Source organism: Dasypus novemcinctus, chromosome 13 (genome assembly GCF_030445035.2).
Source record: "Dasypus novemcinctus isolate mDasNov1 chromosome 13, mDasNov1.1.hap2, whole genome shotgun sequence".
NCBI lineage: Eukaryota > Metazoa > Chordata > Mammalia > Cingulata > Dasypodidae > Dasypus > Dasypus novemcinctus.
Window position 1 is genome coordinate 1405238 of NC_080685.1, and position 23361 is coordinate 1428598.

General features: G+C 39.5%; 1 protein-coding gene across 12 annotated transcripts in view; it reads right to left on the minus strand.

The window, feature by feature from the left end:
- The window catches only part of CDC42BPA (CDC42 binding protein kinase alpha), a 382935-nt gene that overhangs the window by 163589 nt on the left and 195985 nt on the right, over nt 1–23361 (minus strand). For all 12 annotated transcript variants that reach the window (XR_011645344.1, XR_011645345.1, XM_058309378.2 and 9 more), the window contains one exon: nt 17236–17358. Coding sequence is in view for 10 of the 12 variants with exons in the window: in XM_058309378.2 (XP_058165361.1) it covers nt 17236–17358 (123 nt within the window). In the remaining 2 variants the exon portion in view is untranslated. The remainder of the gene's footprint in view (nt 1–17235; nt 17359–23361) is intronic.

Genomic DNA, 23361 nt, shown 5'->3' on the forward strand with positions numbered 1-23361 from the left:
AACACAAATCCAACCAAAATATGGCTACCATAAATAACTCTCTAAACGTAATAACACTGAATGTCAACGGATTAAACTCACCTATCAAAAGATTCAGACTGGGACACTGGATAAGGAAATACGACCCATCTATATGCTGCCTACAAGAGACACATCTTAGACCCAGAGACTCATGGAGGTTGAAAGTGAACGGCTGGAAAACAATCATACAAGCAAACAACAACCAAAAAAAGGCAGGAGTAGCTATATTAATATCAGACAAAATAAGACTTTAAATGCGAAACAATTGTGAGAGACAAAGAAGGATACTATATTTTAGTGAAAGGGACAATTTGTCAAGAAGATCGAACAATCATAAATATTTATGCTCCTAACAAGGGCGCCTCTAAATATGTGAGGCAAACGCTGGAAAAACTAAGTGAAAGAATAGATGCATCTACAATTATAGTGGGGGAATTTAATACACCACTATCAACTCTGGACAGAACATCTCAAAAGAGAATCACTAAAGAAACAAAACATTTGAACAGTATATTAGAAGAGCTGGATCTAATAGACATATATAGATCATTACACCCAAACACAGCAGGATATACATTTTTCTCAAACGCACATGGAACATTCTCCAAGATTGACCATATGCTAGGCCACAAAGAAAGGCTTAAGGAATTCAGAAAGATCGAAATCATACAAAACAATATCTCTGACCACAGTGGAGTCAAGCTGGAAATTTGCAAGGGACAGAGACCCAGACTTCACATGACAATTTGGAAATTAAACAGCACACTCTTAGAAAAACAGTGGGTCAAAGAGGAAATCTCAAAAGAAATCAATGACTACCTTGAAACAAATGATAATGATAACACAACATACCAAAATTTATGGGATGCAGCAAAAGCGGTACTGAGAGGGAAATTTATAGCCATAAATTCATATATCAAAAAAGAAGAAAGAGCAGAAATTGAAGAATTAACTGCACATTTGAAGGAATTAGAAAAACAACAACAAAGTAACCCAACAGGAAGAAGAAGGAAGGAAATAACAAAGATAAGAGCAGAACTAAATGAAATAGAAAATAAGAAAGCACTTGAAAACATAAACAAGACCAAGAGCTGGTTTTTTGAGAAGATCAACAAAATTGACAAACCTTTAGCGAGACTAACAAAGAAAAAAAGAGAAAAGATGCAAATACACAAAATAAGACATGAGAAAGGTGAAATCACCACTGACCCCACAGAAATAAAGACTATCATAAAAGAATACTTTGAAAAACTATATTCCAACAAAAATGACAATTTAGAGGAAATGGACAAATTCCTAGAAATACATAAGCAGCCCATACTGACGAAAGAAGAAATTGATGATCTTAACAAACCAATCACAAGCAAAGAGATAGAATCAGTCATTAAAAATCTCCCAACTAAGAAGAGCCCAGGGCCAGACGGCTTCACAGGTGAATTCTACAAAACATTCCGGAAAGAACTAACACCAATCCTGTTGAAACTATTCCAAAAAATCGAAACAGAAGGAACACTGCCTAATTCCTTCTATGATGCCAACATTACCCTAGTACCAAAGCCAAACAAAGACACCACAAGAAAGGAAAATTACACACCAATTTCTCTAATGAACCTAGACGCAAAAATACTTAACAAAATACTTGCTAATCGTATTCAACAACACATTAAACGAATTATACACCATGACCAAGTGGGATTTATTCCAGGTATGCAAGGATGGTTCAACATAAGAAAATCAATCAATGTAATACACCATATAAACAGATTGAGAGAAAAAAACCACATGATTATATCTATAGATGCAGAAAAGGCATTTGACAAAATACAGCACCCCTTCCTGATAAAAACACTCCAAAAGATCGGAATACAAGGAAACTTTTTGAACATGATAAAGAGTATATATGAAAAACCTAAAGCCAACATTGTTTACAATGGCAAAATCCTGAAATCCTTCCCTCTAAAATCAGGAACAAGACAAGGATGCCCATTGTCTCCGCTCCTATTTAACATTGTCTTGGAAGTACTGGCTCGAGCACTGAGACAAGAACCAGATATAAAAGGCATTCAAATTGGAAGGGAAGAAGTCAAAATTTCATTATTTACAGATGACATGATCCTATATATAGAAAACCCTGAGAGATCTACAACAAAGCTCCTAGAACTCATAAATGAGTTTAGCAAAGTCGCAGGTTATAAGATCAATGCGCAAAAATCAGTAGCATTTCTATACACCAATAATGAGCAAGATCAGGAGGAAATCAAGAAACAAATACCATTCACAATAGTAAATAAAAAAATCAAATACTTAGGAATAAATTTAACTAAAGAGTTTAAAAAACTTATACATCGAGAACTATACAAGATTGTTCAAGGAAATCAAAGAAGACCTAAATAAATGGAAGAATATTCCCTGTTCATGGATAGGAAGACTGAATATTATTAAGATGTCTATCCTACCAAAACTGATCTACACATTCAATGCAATCCCAATAAAAATCAACACAGCCTTCTTTAAGGAACTAGAAAAACTAACTATGAAATTTATTTGGAATAAAAAGAGGCCCCGAATAGCCAAAGACATATTGAAAAAGAAAAACGAAATAGGAGGAATCACACTTCCTGACTTCAAAACATACTACAAAGCTACAGTAGTGAAAACAGCATGGTACTGGCATAAGGAGAGACACACAGACCAATGGAATCGAATTGAAAGTTCAGATATAGAACCTCATGTATATAGCCATATAATATTGGATAAAGCCACCAAACCCTCTCAACTGGGAGAGAATGGCCTATTCAACAAATGGTGCCTGGAGAACTGGATAGCTATATGTAGAAGAATGAAAGAGGATTACCATCTCACACCTTATACAAAGATCAACTCAAGATGGATCAAAGACCTAAATATAAGAGCCAAGACCATAAAGACCTTAGAAAGCAGTGTAGGGAAACATCTACAGGACCTTGTAATAGGAAATGGCTTCATGAATATCACACCAAAAGCACGAGCAGCAAAAGAACAAATAGATAAATGGGACTACCTCAAAATTAAAGCCTTCTGCACCTCAAAGGAGTTTGTCAAGAAAGTAAAAAGGGAACCCACACAATGGGAGAAAATATTTGGCAACCATATATCTGATAAGAGACTTATAACTTGCATATATAAAGAACTCATAGATCTCGAAAACAAAAAGATAAACAACCCATTTAAAAAATGGGAAAAAGATTTAAACAGACACTTCTCCAAAGAAGAAATACAAATGGCTAAAAAGCACATGAAAAAATGCTCCAAATCCCTAGCTATCAGGGAAATGCAAATCAAAACTACAATGAGATACCATCTTACTCCCATAAGATTGGCAGCCATGAAAAAAACAGTAGAATACAAATGCTGGAGAGGAGGTGAAGAAAGGGGAACACTCATCCATTGCTGGTGGGAATGCAGAAGGATCCAACCATTCTGGAGGACAGTTTGGCAGTTTCTCAAAAAATTATCCATAGATTTGCCATATGACCCAGCAATACCAATGCTGGGTATATACCCATCAGATCTGAAAACAAGGACACAAACCGATATATGTACACCAATGTTCATAGCAGCATTGTTCACCATCGCCAAAAGTTGGAATCAATCCAAAAGTCCATCAACAGATGAGTGGATCAATAAAATGTGGTATATACACACAATGGAATACTACTCAGCTGTAAGAACCAATACACTACAATCGCACGTGATAACATGGATGAACCTTGAGAATCTTATGTTGAGTGAAGCAACCCAGGCATTGAAGGACAAATACTATATGACCTCAATGATATGAAATAAGTTAACTGCCTCAGAGAGCTAGAGTCTGGAAAAGTGGCTTACTGGAAATCAGGGGGTGGAGGAAGGATGTGAGTTAATGTCTGTAGGGGTGGAATCTGTGATGAGCTGGGGGTAAGTATGAGCACAAAGAAGGGACAAAATGGGGGCAAGGGGTTACCTTCGGGTGGGGTTTTCTGGGTTTGAGGGGGGCTGGGGATGGGAAGAGGGGTAATATGGTCCAAGAAATAGGTGGGAGGGAGGGGCAACATACAAACATGGAAGAGTGCCAGAAGTTCATTGAGAACTAAATGTTGAGTAAAACGTATCAAAGTATAAGTAGGAGGGTTACCTGGTTAGGATGCTCAGGGGGTATGGTCTGATGCGGGAGGACTCCGGAGGGAATAGCTGAAGGCTCATTTTGCCAAGGTGGGTTCTACCATTGGGTGGGGTGGACCCATATCCTGGGGAAGACTAATGCCGTCGAATAGAGAGAACTGTATCTCTCATGAGAAAGGACGGCTCCCAGGGCATTAGATTGGCAGGCGTTGTGGGCCCTAAGGGGAGGGGAAAATGGACGTGCAATGGATGGAACAAAGGTAAATAAGGGGGCAAAAGAGGAGTTATGTGAGAGTACACGAGGATGAATATAAAACAGCTAATACTACACCAAAAACATATAGGGGACGAAAGACTAATAATGAAAACCATAAGACAAAACATAGGATAACTAAAAAATTTAGAAAACTGTACAACCTAAAGTATGGACCACATAGTAAGCGCAAATGTTACTTTGTTTGAAAACTATAGTTTCGGAATCTGTACATCAGTTTCAGGAAATATGATATGAATAAGTTAAAAGATTATTGCTGTGGAAGGGAAAAGGTTTTATGGTGGATCTGGGGAAATACTGTATATTGTATATATGAATTTTGGTGATCTAAGACTCTTCTGAAGCTGACATTATGTTGGGATTCACTTTACGGGAAGTTTTGGATCACAGAGTGGTTCAACAATGGCAGCAGAGGAATACTGATATGGGATGTTATTGACAGGATATATATGGTTGACAGGGAGTTATACAGGGCATATGCCCAGGGTATATGGTAATGTCTATATATACTCATAGTGGAAACAATTAAAAACAACAGCTGGGGGGGTACTGGGCTCCTGGCCGGGGGGGTCACTGTTGTGGGCCCTGGGAGAGCAGCGGCAATCCTCCAGGTGCAACGGCAAGAACCAGGAAGGAAGGAGGGCCCAACAGTGGGCTCTTGATACTAATGGCTACACTTTTGAGCCTATGCACCTGCAATAAGAACAAGGCCTAGAGTAGCATTGTGCCTGGGGGTTTCCTCCTGACAGCCTTCATGTTACTCAAATGTGGCCACTCTCACAGCCAAACTCAGCGTGTAGATGTGATGCATTCCCCCCAGCGTGGGACACGACACCCGGGGATGAGCCTCCCTGGCACCGAGGGATCACTACCACATACCAGCTGAAGAAGCAACTAGAAAATGACCTTGAATTAAAGATTCAATGCGGAACAGCAGAATATACCTATCTACATATAATAACATGACTTCGGGAAGCGGTTTGACCTAATGTAAGGGGGAAATGGAAAGGAGAAATGAGATTATAAGGCTGTGAGTCTCTAAAAAAGAGTCTGGAGGTTGTCAGAAGGAATACCCCTATGTACAACTGAACAGAGTCTAAGAGACAGATAAGGTAGATACAACCCCAGGTATTGGTTCTTTTGAGGGATAAAGAGACCCACGGGTTCTATGGTCATGGCAGAAGGGGTTCACAGCCATGACAGATGGCCCGTCTTTGGAGCTGGTGTTTCTGCGTGATGGAAATGGACTCAGAGGGGATCTCTTTTCACAAGACTTGCATGCTACTTTATTGGAATCCTAGTTGGTGCTGGGTTTAAGATATATGTAGGGGATTTGAATCTCTGGACTGATAATATGACACCCAGGCCCAGAGCCTCAACAGACTTCAGCTCCTACACTTTGACTTATTGGACTTACTCCACTTAGCTAACATGGAGTTGAAGAAGGTCAACCACCACAACATGGAGCCTAGAGTGTCTACAACTAGAAGCGGGAAGAGTGCATCCAGTACCCATGTGGAATCTAAGCCCTCACTTGACATAGATGTGCAATGGACACAACCAATCCAATGTCCACAGAGAAAATGTGGAATGGGTGTGGGAACGGTAGCCATGGGGGCTGCTGGGTGTGGGGAACGGGAGGAAGAGATGAGATGTGGAGGCGTTTTCAGGACGTGGAGTTGTCCTGGATAGTGCTTCACGGACAATTACGGGACACTGTAGATCCCCCCAGGGCCCACTGGATGGAACGTGAGAGAGTCTGGGCTATGATGTGGACCATTGACTATGGGGTGCAGTGATGCTCAGAGATGAACTTACCAGGTGCAATGGATGTATCACGATGATGGGAGAGAGTGTTGCTGTGGGGGGAGTGGGGGGCGGGGGCGGTGGGGTTGAATGGGACCTCATATATATTTTTTTAATGTAATTAAAAAATAATAATAATAATAAATAAATATTTTAAAAAAATATTCACAAATAAAAAACTAAGAGAATTCATAAAGAAGAATCTGCCTTTGCAGAAGCATTAAAGGGGGACCTATAGCTTGAAAAACAAAACAGGAGAGAAGGCTTGGAAGAGAGTTTAGAAGACAAGACTAACAAAGGATAATCAAAAGAGTAAAAAAACAAAATAAGATATGACATATGAAAGTCAAAGAATAAAATGGTGGAAGTAAATAATACATTTATGGTAATATCATTGAAAATAAATGGATTAACCTTCCCAATCAAAAATATAGACTGGCCCCTCACAATTAGAGGTAGAATGAGCATCACCATCCCAGAAGTGTCAGGATTAGGGAATAAAATACGGACTAGCATGGACTTACTGGTATTCTACTATATAATTATTGTATTCTAGCCATGGAAGAAGTAATATCATTGATGTGGAGACAGTGGTCACCAGAGGTGCTAAAGGCAGGGAGAGAGACAAAGAGGTATTAATATGGGGACATTTTGCAGACTTCTAATTGTCCCACATGACACTGCAATGACTGATACAGGCCATCATATATCCTGCCATAACCTACAGAATTGAATGGGAGAGAGTGTAAACTACAATCCACACTTAGTGGCAATGCTGCAAAATGTACTCATCAATTGCAATAAATGTACCATACCTAATGAAATAAGTTGTTAATGTGGGGAAGAGTGGGAGGTGTGGGGAGTGGGGCATATGGAAATCCCTTATATTTTTGTGTGTAACCTAAGTATCCTTTAAAAAAATAAAAAGTGTATTTAAAATAAAAAAGATATAGGCTGGGAGCAGACGTGGCTTAAGCAGCTGAGCGTCTGCCTCCCACATGGGAGGTCCCAGGTTCTGTTCCTGGTGACTCTTGAAAAAACAAAAACAAACGACGAGCAAAACAAATGAAAAAACCAAATCAGGAATGCCAATGTGGCTCAGTGGTTGTGCACCAGCTTCCCACATACCAGGTCCCAGGTTGAACCCCAGCTCACAGGTACTTAAAGAAAGCAAAAGGTATAGGCTGACAGAGTGGGTGAAAAAACAGAAGCCATCCATATGATGTCTACAAAAGCCACACTTTAGACCCAGGAATACTGTTAGAGGTTTGCAATAATTAACAAGCTGCAGCTCAGTTTCCTCTGATATGCACTGGGGAAAGGCTAACCCCATCCCCCATAAGCCTACGTGTCCAAGGGCACGGCACTTCCCCACAGGTTAAATAAAGAAAGCACACAGAGACAGGAGTAAAGGGAAATGGAAACCTTCCCTACCTACATATCAGAGGGAGAGAAAATTCCTATAGAACAAAGAAACATCTGCTCCTGCAGCATTCCAAGAAACCATAACTCCCTAACACACTGTCAGGGAAAGTGCCCACCTCTAGGGCTTCCCATTGGCCCCTGCACTTCACTTGGACCCTCGACCCCCTCCCACCAACTATCATTTCCCCGCCTAGGAAAGTTCTGTATAAATCCAAATCCCCCTCTTCCAGGAGTGGCTGAAGTCTCTCTTCAGACCCTCACCATGCTGGTGGGGGGGCTGAAATCTGTTCTTCAGACCCCCTCCATTGGGATAGCTTCTCTATAAATACATTTTCTGCCTGTGGTCAATCGGTCTCTGTGTCCCAGTAAGCGCCATATTTTCTCCAACATATACAAACTGGCTACAAGTGAAAGGTTGAAAAAAGATATCCATGTAAACAGTAACCAAAAAAGAGCAATGTAGCCTACTAGTATTGGACAAAACAGACTTTAAATGCAAAAAATTATAAGAGATACAGAATGAAAGGGGCAATCTGCCAGGAAGAACTAATAATCATAAGTATCTGGGTTCCCCAAAATACACGAGGCAAACTCTGGCAACACTGAAGGGAGAAACAGACATCTCTACAATAATAGCTGGAGAATTAAAGACACCACTCACATATTAGATACAACAACTAGACAGGAAATCAACAAGGAAACACAGAACTTGAGCAATATAGTAAGTGAGTTAGACCTAATAGACAGTACACATTGCACCCCAAATCAAGGTGATGTAGATTCTTAAGTGCTCATGGATCTTTCTTCAAGATAGATCACATATTGGGTCATAAAGGAGGCCTCAATAAAAATAAAATGATTGGAATTATACAAAACACCTTCTCAGAACATAAGGGAATGAAACTGGAAATCAATAATAGAGTGAAAGGGGGAAATTCTCAAATGTGTGGAGGATAAACAATACACTCCTAAATAATTAGTAGATCAAAGAAAAAATTGTAAGAGAAATCAGTACATATATTGAGACAAATGAAAATGAGAACAGGATTTTCAAAACTTATGGGAGGGGGGAAGCGGACTTGGCCCAGTGGTTAGGGCATCCGTCTACCACATGGGAGGTCCGCGGTTCAAACCCTGGGCCTCCTTGACCCGTGTGGAGCTGGCCCATGCACAGTGCTGATGCGCACAAGGAGTGCCGTGCCACGCAGGGGTGTCCCCATGCTGGGGAGCCCCACATGCAAGGAGTGCACCCCATAAGGAGCCGCCCAGTGCGAAAGAAAGTGCAGCCTGCCCAGGAATGGTGCCGTACACACGGAGAGCTGACACAACAAGATGACGCAAGAAAAAAGAGACACAGATTCCCGTGCCGCTGACAACAACAGAAGTGGACAAAAAGAAACAAGACGCAGCAAACAGACACAGAGAACAGACAACCGGGGGTGGGAGGGAGGGGAAATAAATAAATAAATAAAAATCTTAAAAAAAAAAGTGTTAAAAAAAAAAAACTTATGGGATACAGCCATAGCAGTCTTGAAAGTAATTTATTGCCATAAATGACTATATTAAAAAAGAAAATCTGGGAAACGGACTTGACCCAGTGGTTAGGGCATCCGTCTACCACATGGGAGGTCCGCGGTTCAAACCTCGGGCCTCCTTGACCCGTGTGGAGCTGGCCCATGCACAGTGCTGATGCGCGCAAGGAGTGCCGCCCCACGTAGAGGTGCCCCCGCATAGGGGAGCCCCACGCGCAAGGAGTGCGCCCGTAAGGAGAGCCACCCAGCGCGAAAGAAGGTGCAGCCTGCCCAGGAATGGTGCTGCCCACGCTTCCCATGCTGCTGACGACAACGAAACAAGACGCAGCAAATAGACACAGAGAACAGACAACCGGGGGAGGGGGAGGGGATTAAATAAATAAATAAATCTTTAAAAAAAAAAAAAAGAAAATCCAAAATCAAAGACTTGACTTAACACCTGGAGGAACTAGAAAAAGAACGCAAACCAATCCCAAAGCAAGAAGTAGAGAAATAGTAGAGGTTAGAGCAGATATAAATGAAATTGAGAACAAAAACAAAAATTAACAAAACTAAAAGCTGCTTCTTTGAGACTATCAAATAAAATTGACAAACCCTTGGTTAGACTAACAAAGAAGAAAAGAGAGAAGATGCAAATAGATACAATCAGATGAAAGGGGGGAAGTTAAGACTGACCCCACAGAAATAAAAAGGATCATAAGAGGATATTAAGAGAAACTGTATGCCAACAAACTAGAAAACCTACATGAAATGAACAAAATCCTAAAAATGCACAGTCTACATGGACTCCAGAAGAAATACAGAAACTCAACAAAGCAATCACATTTAAAGAGATTGAAAGACATCAAAAATCTCTCAACAAAGAAAAATGTGCAGGACCAGATGGCTTCACAGAGGAATTCTTCCATGCTTTTGAAAAGAATTAATACTAATTCTATTTAAACATTTTCAAAAAAATGAAGAGGTGGGAAAATTACCCTACACATATTATGAAGCCAACATCACCCTAATATTAAAGCTGGTAAAGATATTGCAAGAAAATTACAGACCAATCTCTCTAATGAACATAGATGCAAAAATTCTCAACAAAATACTTGCAAACAGAATCCAACAGCATATCCAAAGAATTATACACAACGACCAAAATGGGATTTACTCCTGGTATGCAAGGGTGGTTCAACATGAGAAAACCAATTAATATAATACAACACATTAACAAACTGAAGGGAAAAAAGACACATGATCATCTTGATTGATGCAGAAAAAACATTTTATAAAATCTCATACTATTTACAGATATGTTTTGTCAATTCTGTTTACCTAGAGAACTCTGACTAACACAGGGTACATATGAAAATCCCACAGCCAACATCATACCCAATGGGGGAAAGTTGAAAGCTTTCCCTCTAAGATTGGGAACAAGACAAGGATGCCCACTGTCATCACTGTTATTCAACATTGTGCTAAAAGTTCTAGCTAGAGCAATTAGATATGGAAGGGGGGCGGGCAGTCAAATAGGAAAGAGAAGTAAAACTCTCACTATTCACAGATAACATAATCTTATATTTAGAAAATTCTGAAATGTCTATGACAAGGCTACTTGAGCATATTAATGAGTTCAGCAAAACAGCAGGATGCAAGATCAACTTGCAAAAATCAGCAATGTTTCTGTACACTAGTACTGAACAATCTGAGGAGGAAATCAGGGAAAAAAATTCAATTTACAATAGCAACCTAAAGACTCAAATACCTAGGAACTAATTAACCAAAGATGCACAGGACCTATATTCCAAAAACTACAAAACACTGTTAAAAGAAACCTAAGAAGACCTATACAAATGTAAAGACATTTCATGATCACGGATTGGAAAATGAGATATCAAGATGTCAATCGTAACCAACCTAATTTATTGGTTCAATGCAATATGAATCAAAATTCCAACAGCCTACTTTACAGAAACAGAAAAACCCTGAAACAGAGTACAAAGACAGGGGGTCAAAACAGCATGATACTGGCATAAACACAGACACATTGGTCAGTGGAATAGAATTGAGAGTCCAGAAATAAACCCTCAACTTTATGGTCAACTGGTTTTTGACACACCTACCAAATCCATGTTACTGGGACAAAACAGTCTCTTCAACAAATGGTGCTGGGAGAACTGTACTCCCTGTACAAGATACAACTCAAAATGGATCAAACACCTAAATATAAAAACCAGGACCATAAAACTACTAGAAGAAAATATAGAAAAACATCTTCAAGATACTGTGCTAGGTGATGGTTTCTTGGATCTTACACCCAACCCATATACAACAAAAGAAAAAATAGATAAATGAAACCACCTCAAAATTAAACATTTTTGCACCTCAAAAAACTTTGTCAAAGGGGTGAAAAGGCAGCCAACTCAATGGGAGAAAATATTTGGGAATCACATATCTGGTAAGGGTTTAATATCAATGCTATATAAAGAGATCATACAACTCAACAATAAAAAGACAAACTATCTGGCTGAAAAATGGGAAGAAGACTTGAATAGATATGTGGAAAAGAAGAAATCGAATGGGAAAAAAAAAAAGAAAGAAAAAATGTTCAACATCACTAGCGATTAGGGAAAGGTAAATCAAAGCTATAATGAGAAATCATTTCACACCTATTAGAATGGCCACTATTGAAGAGACAGAAAACTACAAGTGTTGGAGAGAATATGGAGAGATAGGAACGCTTATTCGCTGTTCGTGGGAATGTAAAATGGTGCAGCCACTGTGGAGGGCTGTTTGGCAGCTCCTAAGAACGTTGAATATAGACTTGCCATGGACCCGGCAATATGACTACCCAAAAGAACTAAGAGGACAGACACAAACCGTTATCTGCACACTGATGTTCATAGTGGCATTATTCACAGTTAGCAAAAGATTTGAACAACCCAGGTGTCCATCATTTGATGAATGGATAAACACAATGTGGTTATACACATGATGGAATATCATGCTGCTGTAAAAGAAATGAAGTCATGAAACACACAACAACACGGGTGAACCTGGAGGACATTATGTTGAGCGAAGCAAGCCAGACACAAAAGGACAAACACTGTATGATTGCACTATTATGAACTAAATATATTATGTAAACTCATGGAGTTAAAAACTAGATATAGGTCATCAGAAAAGAGAATGAGGTTATAAAATGGAAAGCTGAGAGTTAATTTGTGCAGAATTGATAAGAAGGTTGTTTGCTCATTTTTGAAAATGAACAAAATGGTGAAAGCCCATAATAGTGTCTGTAAGTAGCAGTGCTATTATATGAATACAACTGCTGAAAGGGAAAGTCTAAGGTCATGTACATTACAAGAATGAAAGCTAAAAAATGCAAAAAATGCACTGCATCGTGAAATGTCATGTGAAATATATATATGGGTAATATTGCATATGTAAGACTTTTTCTTTAAAACTGGATAGATGTATGTTAAGGTTACAAGATATTAGTATAAGGTAAAAGTATAAGGTAAAAACAAAACCAAAGCAAACTATGGACAGTAGTATAGAGAAATACATTAATAATGTTCCAGTAAGGGTTAAAAAAAAAAAAGAAAATAAACTAAGGGAAAGAAATTGGACAAAAAGTTCTACATATTACTTGATTCCTCCTATACAAAATCTAAATACAAATAAACTAGAGAGAAACAGAATAGCAGCTATGTGCAGCAGGGGGAGTACAGAGCAATTGAGAGGTGATGAGTTTTTATTGCATTTTATCATTATTATTACTGAAATAATGAAAATGCTCTAATAACGACTGAATGAATGCACAACTACATGTTTATACGAAATACTACTGATTTAACACTTTGGATAGACTGTATGCTTTATTAATATGTATGAATAAAATTTGTTTTAAAAAAAAACAATTACAGTACAGGTGGAGAGGTGGTGAACCTGTATAGATATGGAGACATCTAAGACATGGAGAATGTGTCTCTATCATAAAATGAAAACACAGCCACAGATCATTACTGAATCTTTGGGGTAAAGAATGGTAGAAATCTTCCAGGCTATCTGGCTCAGCACCCTCCTTAGAGACTGTTTCATTTGCCAAGGTGCCAAAAGCAGACACCATAAAAAGCACTGGCTTCAGCTATGGGTATTTATCAGCTTCACCCAAACACCAGGGTGGGGCTCCAACAGCTGCGAGCAGTGGAGTGAGAGCCAGCCTCGCCCCCATCCTCATCAGGCATCAGGGTGGCGGCCTCTCTGCAGTCCCCCCGGTATCCGAGAAACATGGGGTGCAGCCCTGCCTGAACAACGGGGCAGGCCCACCCTTCCAAGCTCCAGGACAGACTCGCTCCGTCCAAACACGTGGCTCCCGGCCTAGAAGGCCCCAGGGCAGACCTCAGCTTCTGTGGTCCTGCCTTTGACGTGACTCTTCCTTCCATCTGTGCCTTTTCTGGCCCTTCTAGTCCAGGCTGGCAGTGGTTCCACTCAAACAGATCTTGCAAAAAACTTGTGGTTTAGCACACAGGACACAGGGATCCAAACCACCAGACAGCAGGACTTTCCACAGCTGCTTCTGGAGAACGACTTCCAATCCTGGCTTGCCCTGAAAGGCTGACTGGTTCCATGTTGTTAAACAGTGCTCACGTAGGGCACTATTTTCTGCCGACTTTTCCAGAAGTGAAGAACTTTTCAAACCATCAATTTCTGGTTTCTTTGTGCCCAGGAGCCCAGTTCTCAGCATATTCCTTTCTTCTCCCATTTTACTATAAGCTGCAAGGAGAAACCAGGCAGCACTTGACATATTTAATTTAGAAATCTCAGCTGAATAAAGAAGCTTGGCACTTTCAAATCCTATCTTCTGCCAACATCAGGAGTCAACCCTGCCAATTTGTGCCCTTTTTAAAATATATATATATATATATTTTTTAAGATTTATTTTATTTCTCCACCCCCCTACTCCCAGCCACAGTTGTCTGTTCTCTGTGTCTATTTGTTTGCTGCGTGTTCTTCTTTGTCCGCTTCTGTTGTTGTCAGCGGCATGGGAATCTGTGTTTCTTTTTGTTGTGTCATCTTGTTGTGTCAGCTCTCCGTGTGTGCGGTGCCATTCCTGGGCAGGCTGCACTTTCTTTCACGCTGGGCGGCTCTCCTTACGGGGCACACTCCTTGCATGTGGAGCTCCCCTATGCGGGGACACCCCTGCGTGGCACGGCACTCCTTGCGTGCATCAGCACTGCGCATGGGCCAGCTCCACACGGGTCAAGGAGGCCAGGGGTTTGAACCGCGGACCTCCCATGTGGTAGGCGGACGCCCTAACCACTGGGCCAAGTCTGCTTCCCTGAGCACTTTAAAATAAGATTGCCTTCCTTTCAGTATGAAAGGACAAATTCATCTTTTCTGTCTAAGGCTTCATTGGGCAGTCCTTTAACAACCACATTTCTACCAAGAGTCCCTTCAAACCAAACTTTTTTTTTTTGAAGTGCTGGGGTCAGTTATTGAACCTGGGACTTCGCATGTAGGAAGCCAATGCTCAACCACCGAGCCACAATGGCTTCCCCGAGTTGTTTTTTGTGTTTGTTTTTGCTTGTTGTTTGTTTTTTTCAGGAGGTACTGTGAACCAAACTTGGGACCTCCCAGTGGGAGGCAGGCTCTCAACCACTTGACCCACCTCCACTCCCAACTTCAAAGCAATCTTGACCTTTTCTATCAAGCATCTTACAATTCTTCCAGTCTCTACTCTTTAGCCAATTACAATTTTTGGCATTTGCAATACCACACCCCATGTTCCTGCTACCAAAACCTATTTTACTTTTCTAAGCTACCCAAAGCAGATACCATAAAATGGGTTGGCTTTAACTATGGAAATTTATTAGCTTACAAGCTTGTAGTTTTGAAGTCTTCAAAATGTCTAAATCCAGACATCATCTAGGCAAAGCTTTGTTCCTGAAGACCAGCTGCCAGTGATCCTGGACTCCTCTGTCACATGGCAAGGCACATGGCAGCATCTGCTGGTCTCTCCCTTCTCTTCTGGATTTAGTTGCTTTCAGCTTCTTGCTTCCATGGCTTTCTCTCTGTCTGAATTTCATTCTCTTATAAAGGACTCCAGTAAGAGGATTAAGACATATCCTGAGTGAGTCAGTCACATCTGAAGATCCTACTCACCAAAATATTCTACTTACAATGAGTCTTTACCCACAAGAATGGATTAACTTTAATAACATACTTTTCCTGGGGTATATACAGCTTCAAACTATCAGAGACAGAGGTTTGAATTATGAAGAACTGAAACATTATTCCTTTCTGACAACTAAGTTGGAATGCTCTCAACTGCAATTACTGGCGTATGATTTTCATGATTTTGGGCAGGTCAGTACCTATTCTGTGACTATTTTTATTTACTCATTATATAATTCTGCCATATCCCAAGCAATTACATTCATAAATATTACTTTTGGTGTACTAGATATGTTGCTTTTCTAATACACATTATAATAAATACAAAACTTTCAAATGACTTCAGCGTACTAGCTAAAATCATCTTTGCATGCTCCCAAAAGGATAGTTCTAAAATCATACTAAACTATACTATAACTAAATCATACTGTAACTAAAATCATAGTTCAGGAAACACGGGACCAAATGAAAGGTAAGTGACCTGTACAAGAGAGAGAGCTGATACATTAAAGCAGATCCCTCCACTCCAAATCCTACCAGTGATTCATGGCATTTTCCTTGGAGTTATTGCAATGAAGTCTGGAAATCTCTAAGAGCATATGTACTAGTTTATCAAACAAACAGAAATAACACTATCATATTTTAGTTTTTTTTAGTCACAAAGGTGTTAAATAAATGCTTGTGAATATATAAACAGACAAACTGGGAGAAAAAAAAAAAAAGATGGGAAAAAACACCCCAAAGAAAACACTGAAGTATATCCCACCATTAGAGGTTGGTTTGTTCCTTTAGGGCAAGGTCGATGTCTTAATTTACTTACATTCTTCTTGTTTGTTCATTCTGCTTCAACCATGCTGAAGTTTTACCTGAACACGTGCTATATTCCTTTGTACCAGGTGGTCCCACTAGTTTTATCTGAACACATGTGCTATCCTTTGTACCAGGTGGTCCCACTGCCTAGAACATACGTTCCTCAGGTATCTACCTACCTCCCCTTAATGTCTTCAAGTTTTTGTTCTCATCACCTTTCCAGTGAGGTCCATGCTGACCATCTACTTAATATTGTAAAATTCTTCGTTTTGTACTTCTGATATATTTTCCTCATTCTGTTCTATTTTTAAGCACTTACCACTTTTTATCATACTGTATCATCTACACAGTTACGTATTTATTGTTTTTTGTCTGTTTCCTGCCCTCTATCCACAGATTATTATATTCTACAAGGGCAAGGATTTTTGTCTATTTTGTTTAGAACTGTATCCTAAGAGCCAAAAATAAAACCTGGTACATAGTAGGTGATCAAGATATGTCAATAAATGTTTGTTGAATTAATGGAATGAATGAATATCGGGAAAAAGAATAACTGTCAAATTTAATTTTAATTAATCTTAGCAGTACACTGAAAAATTTGAATTGTGTTACAAAGAAAATACATTTTTGCAAGGCTTGATGCCTGCATTTGTTCAATTTCCTTGCCTGTAGTGGTCCTTCTTCTACATCCCTAATACCTATCCTCCTATACTTACACACCTTGGCAGACGAATTCCAACTTGGGATCCCAAACTTACTTAGGTCTTTCAAAGAAGTCATCTCTGTTCCCCAAATCTAGGGGTGTTATTTCCATATGCCTCTCTTTGTTTCCTCATAGACATTTTTACATGTATTACCATCTTTATCTGTTTCCCAGACCAAAATGTGAGCTCCTTGAGAACACAAACCATTCTTACTTGTCTTTCAAATGCTGCCTTATAACTCACATTTTTTTTAAAAACTTCATAATAGTTACTCAGTTACTCAGTAATGTTTTGTGTGTGAATAAAACATTTTAAAAAATTTACTGAACTGAATTAATAGCAAATCACAGATATTTACCTGTTACTTGTTTCTTTAGTTTTTCAATTTCTTCTTTTAGGTTTTTAATTTCTAAATCTTTGCTTGCTGTTAGTGGACCATCAACAGTTGAATACTGCAGAGCTTGGACAGTCTGTGTTGACTCTTAAAAGAAAGAATAAAGATAGCGTGCTAAATATGGCCATTTAAAAAAACCAAGAGCAATATATTTCTTTCTGGAGAAACCCTTATATAAATATATAGATTAAAACATCTACCCATAGACAAAATCATGTAAACACATTAAGTTAAATCATAAAGTTTTATTCCACATCTTTAAAATTATAATATATACAGGAAAAAATCTAGTTTCTAATATGTGGGATTTTTGGTTTTGAACACTTAAGAGTATGCCGCCATTCGGTAAACTAGTTCCTTTTTGTCCTAGTAGGGAATCACCATGTGATAACTCAACATGGTAAATGTCAGATAATACAGGAAGAAGTGACCCTGGAAGGGATGTTGAGAGATGTTAAAATGTAATATGTAAAAGCGCTGGCCTTCCAAATTTTATGTATTAAAGTTGAGGCCTACCTATAGATGACTTTGATTCATAAATTTAGTTAAAATAGAGATTAATTATCTTGAAGTTCTGGAAAAAATGCAAGGTATTAAAGAAACATTTCCTCTGCTGAGGCATATTCTCAGATATAATGAAAAGATACTGGAAAAAAGAGCTAACTTATGTAAAAAATTGAAACCACTCTTTGTCCTAAAATATTCTGTTATAAGGGGAGGGTGGGATGTTACCTAACAGTAATTTTCTTCCTCACCATAATCCTTTATGTGTTAGTATTTATATAATATTGTCATTATTAATTGCTTTGTGTTGGTGTTATTTACATAGTTTTTTTTGTAAATTCCAGAAGACTGATCTTTAGAGAACACAGACTTGCTAATTTGTCTTTAGCAACTGTACAGAGAATAAGAGCATTATCTTTGTATGGATGATCTTCAATTAATATTTAATTTGAATTAAAGGTCTAAGATACACTCTATTATACATCCAATCAGTATCTTCTATAGCCAGTAAGTCTTTCTTACACACATTTCTTTTTATTTGGGTTCAAAGCAGGCTAAAAATTGATCCTTTCTGTATTTACTATTGTGAAAAGAACAATCCTTTGTTTTTATATTTTAAGACATCTAAGTTGGGCATTAAGACATCTAAGTAAAAAACTGGGATGTACAGGCACATCCAGGGGACATTAATAGAAGCCGACATCTACGGCAGGACAGGGAGTGGGCAGCATTTCTGCTACTCACTGCCACTGGCCTCCTCCCTAAGAACTCCAGCTTGGCCTACATTCCTAACACTGTGGTTTCCACGGCCTTCCCTGTCTTATTCTCTTATCAAATAAGAATCTTACATAACACCTTTTATTATTTTTAGTGACTTTAACATCAAAATAAAGAATCTACCCAATTCTCTGGTTTCTGAGGCACACACACCCCCTACGGCAGGCGCTGTGGGTTTTTTTTCACCCAACTGCTGTTCCTTTCTTACTCATTGTGAACAAAATTTAGGTATCAGGGTACAAAGTGCAAAGGCAAAGTGGAACCCAACCAAAACCTGTAAGCGATTTAAACCAGTTAGTGTAATCCCACTCAACATTCCAATACGGATCAAGAGTTATGTGGGAAGTTCACTAGGGGGCTTTTGGGAAAGGTTTTACAATCCCTTTAATTAAGAGAAGCATGAAATGAAATGCACCTTCTCTCTCTCTCTGTCTTTGCACATTGAAGACATGAAGTCTGGAACTTTGGCAGTATTGTGTGACTATGAGATGAAAAAGCCAAGAAAATCAGAAAGAAGTTGACCTCAATATTAGCCCTGAAATTGTCTACCTCTGAGTTCCATATTATTTAAAAATTCTATTACTTGCCGCCAAAAACAATCCAGCTGATAAGACTTCTCTCCAGCACAACTACTGAATCCACTGGTCACACACTGGAGACCAGAGGTTCTCAACTGCAAGCAGAACGACCTCTTTATGGGAATTTAGAAATGTGGAGAATTTTTCTTGTCGACACAAAGCTAAGAGACTGCCACAGGCCAAGAGTGTGAAATATCTTAGAGTGTCTCGTATCAAAGAGAAAGAGAAAGTCTCACAAAAACAATGACACTGCCCCAAATGCTTGTAGTTCACAGAGAAGTGTTACCCTAGACCTTGTCATTAGCAGTAACTACACAGCTTCCAAATCCTGAATTCAAGTATACCATTCTCTAATACCTCATTTTCCAGCTTACTTGTTTCAGTGATCACAGACCAATTCTTCATTCCAAATAGCTGTGCCAATCCACAGTTTGTAACACTTTCCAGGTTTTTCTCTTTACTTCCTATTTACCCAAATTAGATTGTTTGGTACATCACGATAACAACTGCTTTGCAAACACCTTTAATCCCACTGCCCTTCTCTCCTCCATGGTACCTGCCTAGCTCGGGCCCTACCTTGGTTAAATCCTACTCTCCAATTCCTCTGTGCCTCTGAGGGCAGCAGAAGGAAACACAGTCACTTAAAATTTGGGGTTACTAACCTTAAACATCATGGTGATGCCTGACAATTCTAAAATATTTCTCTAGTCCATGTCCTCTTCTGCTCTTTTCTTTTCTTCACAAAAACATCTTTGCTTTTCCTCTCAAAAATCTATTATCTCCTCCACCTTCCTTATTCTCAGCTGATGACCCTGCTTCTCATTTTCATTTATTGTCTGTGTCCTCGACCTAGAATGCAAGCACCATGAGGGCAGGTATTTTTGTCTTTATTTTAATCATTACTATATACCCAGACATGTGTATAACAGATCCTGGCTTGTTGGTGCTCAATAAGTATGTGATAATAACAAAAGACAATGATCTTTTTTATTGTTGGGTTTGCTTTGTGTGAATGAAACCAATCACATGTAACAATACTCTTTAAAGGCATAATGAATTCAAATCATAAAAAAAGACCTGGGCCATAGGAATTTCTCATTTCAGAGTAGGATGGAGTAGGAAGCAACAAGTTATAGCTCCTGCTGCAACAACTAAAAACAGGCTATAAAATTTGCAAAGAAATTTTTTTAAAAAACATCATGAAGATGGAAAAGCAAAGTGGACTAAGTAAAATAAACCAGAGAGGGATGTGCTTGCTATTCTGAAGTTGTGACACAACTGCTTCTCACCTGGGAGCCTTGGCCAGTTGAGTACAGTTAGGCATTGGCATGGTCTGAATTGAGGGATATTATATGCTGGAAAGAATAAAAACATCCAAGCTTCTGGAAGATGTATAAGGCTAGTGCAACAACTGGGGAAACTTCAGGATCTCCATGTGATGACTGTGTTCCCCATGGAATATTTGTTGTATGCAGAGACTGCATGGGAAATTAGGGAGCTTCTAAAAGATAGAATGAAATCTCCCCCAGTATTGGAGTATTTGGGAGACAAGGTCCTACTTGAGGAAGAGGGGCTACCTCCAACACAGGGCCAGTCTCTCCATCAAGACAACTGTGAAATTTGGAAGTAGCATGGGTAGGAAGAAAAGTGAAAAACATTTCCCACAGTTTATAGAGTGAAGTATAAAAAGATCCAGCCAGGCTCCATTTAGTTCTCTCTTCAAGACATGTGAAACCAGAGTAGGGTTGAGTCTAATTAAAACTGCAGCCCAGTTTTGTCCTAGGCTCAACTTTTGCTTGGATCAAGAGAGAGGAAACGCTTTCTGGGGTAAAAACAATACAACTTCAATCTCTATGTTATTTTTGTCCATGATTAGCTGTCACAATGAAAAATTAAGACATTCAAAAAGCAGAAAATGGTGGCCAAAACCAAAAGAAAAAACAGCAATAGAGGTAGATTTATATATGATTCAGGCGTTGGAATTAGCAGACAAGGACTTGAAGGTAACTACTCTAGTATGTTAAAGAAAACAGAGGAAAATAAAAGAAATTGGGAAATTTCAACAGAGACCTGGAAACCATAAGTAAGAATCAAATAGACATTTTAGAACCAAAAGAGACAACATTTAAAGTTAAGACTCATTGGCTGGATTTAACAGCCAAATGGATAAAGCAGAACATAGGACCAGTGAACCTGAAGGCAAGTCAATAGAAAATACCCAAAAGAAGAGCAAAGAAAACAAAGAATGGAACAAAAAGAACATAAGAGTGAGACATAATCTACAATGCAACTCATGTCCCAGAAGCAGAGGAGAGAGAAGGGGGCAGAAGAAATAGCTATAAAAGAGTATGGCTTACAATATGCCAAAACTGATAAATGCCATCCATGAACATTACAAAAGCTCAGTGAAACCCAAACAGTATTTTATATAAATGCAGAGAATACTGCATCTATGCACATCATAATCCAATTGCTTTAAACCGAAGTTAAGGAGAGTATTTTAAAAGCAGCCAGAGTAAAAAATGGATAAATTACTTTCAGGAGTGCAAGATTAACAACAGCTTCTCAAGAAATATAATGGAAGTCAAACCATGAAACAGTATCTTTTGAGTGCTGAAAGAAAAAAAAACTGCCAACCTAGAATTCTAACCCAGTGAAAACATCCTTCAAAAATGAAGGTAAAAAAAATAACACTTAAAGATAAACAAAAGCTGAGAAAATCTGTAACCACACAATCACATTGTAAGAAATACTAAGGGAAATTTTCAGGTTGAAGAAAAATGACGCCATATGGAAACAAGGACCTCTAGGAAGAAACGAAGAGCATCAAAGGATAAATATGTGGGCAAACAAAATATTTAAAAATTACTAACATTTAAGACAACAACAAACTAATTGTGTTGAAAGAATTATAACATAGAGGTAAAATGTACAACAACAATCACATGACTGTTGTTTGTGAAGTGGTACAGTACAAATTATTTAGAAGACATAAAATCCTGATAGAAAAATGGACATGAACCTTGAACAGGGACTCCACAAGACTGGATAAACAAATGGAGATTAAATATATGAAAAGACAGTCAACCTCATTATTCATCAGAGAAATGCAAATCAAAACCAGAGTGACACAGCATACTATATAATAACAAGTTCTCGTAGGAATATGAAGCAAATGTAACTCATGCAATACTAGTAGAACTATAATTGATATAGCTGCTTTGGAAAACTCTTTGGCAGCATCTTGTACAGCTGAAGATATGCTACCCTATGACTCAGAAATTCCAGTCCTAGGTACATGTCTAAGAGAAATGAGTGCACGTGACCATTAAAACAATACAAGGACTTCCGGGAAGATGGCACCAAAGTACTAGGCAGGGCTCAACTCTCCCACAAAAGCAATGGAGGAAGGGCAAAAAGCTGTCTGAGGGAGCTGCTTTGGGGATTTGCAGACCAGGAGATGCTGCACATCCTGCAAGAGGGAGAGGGACAGAGAGACAAAGAGCTTAAATGAAAACCGTGAGTTACTAGCCCCTGTGGCTGAGAACAGCACATACCCTCCCCTCCACCCGCAAGGTGAAGAGACTCAGTAAAACCCCTGGCACACTGCAGCCAGCTGAGAGCAAGAGGGGTCTGGAAGCGGGTGGAGAGTGGTTTCTCTTCAGTGAGCTTGGCCAGCTGAGGCCACTTTGAATCTCAGACATAGCCAGCCCAGCAAGTGAAGGTTGCAAGTGACCCATCTGTGGGGGAGCTGAAGGGCAAACAAGTGTGGAATAGGCACCCAACAAACTCAGAGAGGGAGAAGCGACAGGGGCGGGAGATAAGGCAGGCAGAACAGAGGGGAGAAAATAAAATAAAAACTAAAGACCCCAGCCAGCACTGAAACAGCCCCACCGGACGTGAGGCTGTCACAGCCGCCCGCCCTGGAAGAGGGAAGAACTGCGATGGTGTGGGACAGCTAACAGCCCTGTAGAGAGGAAGCCAGGACAGACAGCCTGCAAACTGTTAGACGCCAACTCGCCTGGGGGGCAGAGGGAGGGGAGAGGCGGAGCGGCTGTCCAAGCCTGCCCAACCCAGGCGGTGATGTGGCTCAGGATGAGCACCTGCCTCTGTCTACCAGGTCCCTGGTTTCATCCCCGGTACTGCTTAAGAGAAGGGGTCCAGAGCGTGATCCAGCAGGTTGTCAGGCGTCTAGCTGGCACCTTGTGACAGGGAACCTTACAGACCGAGA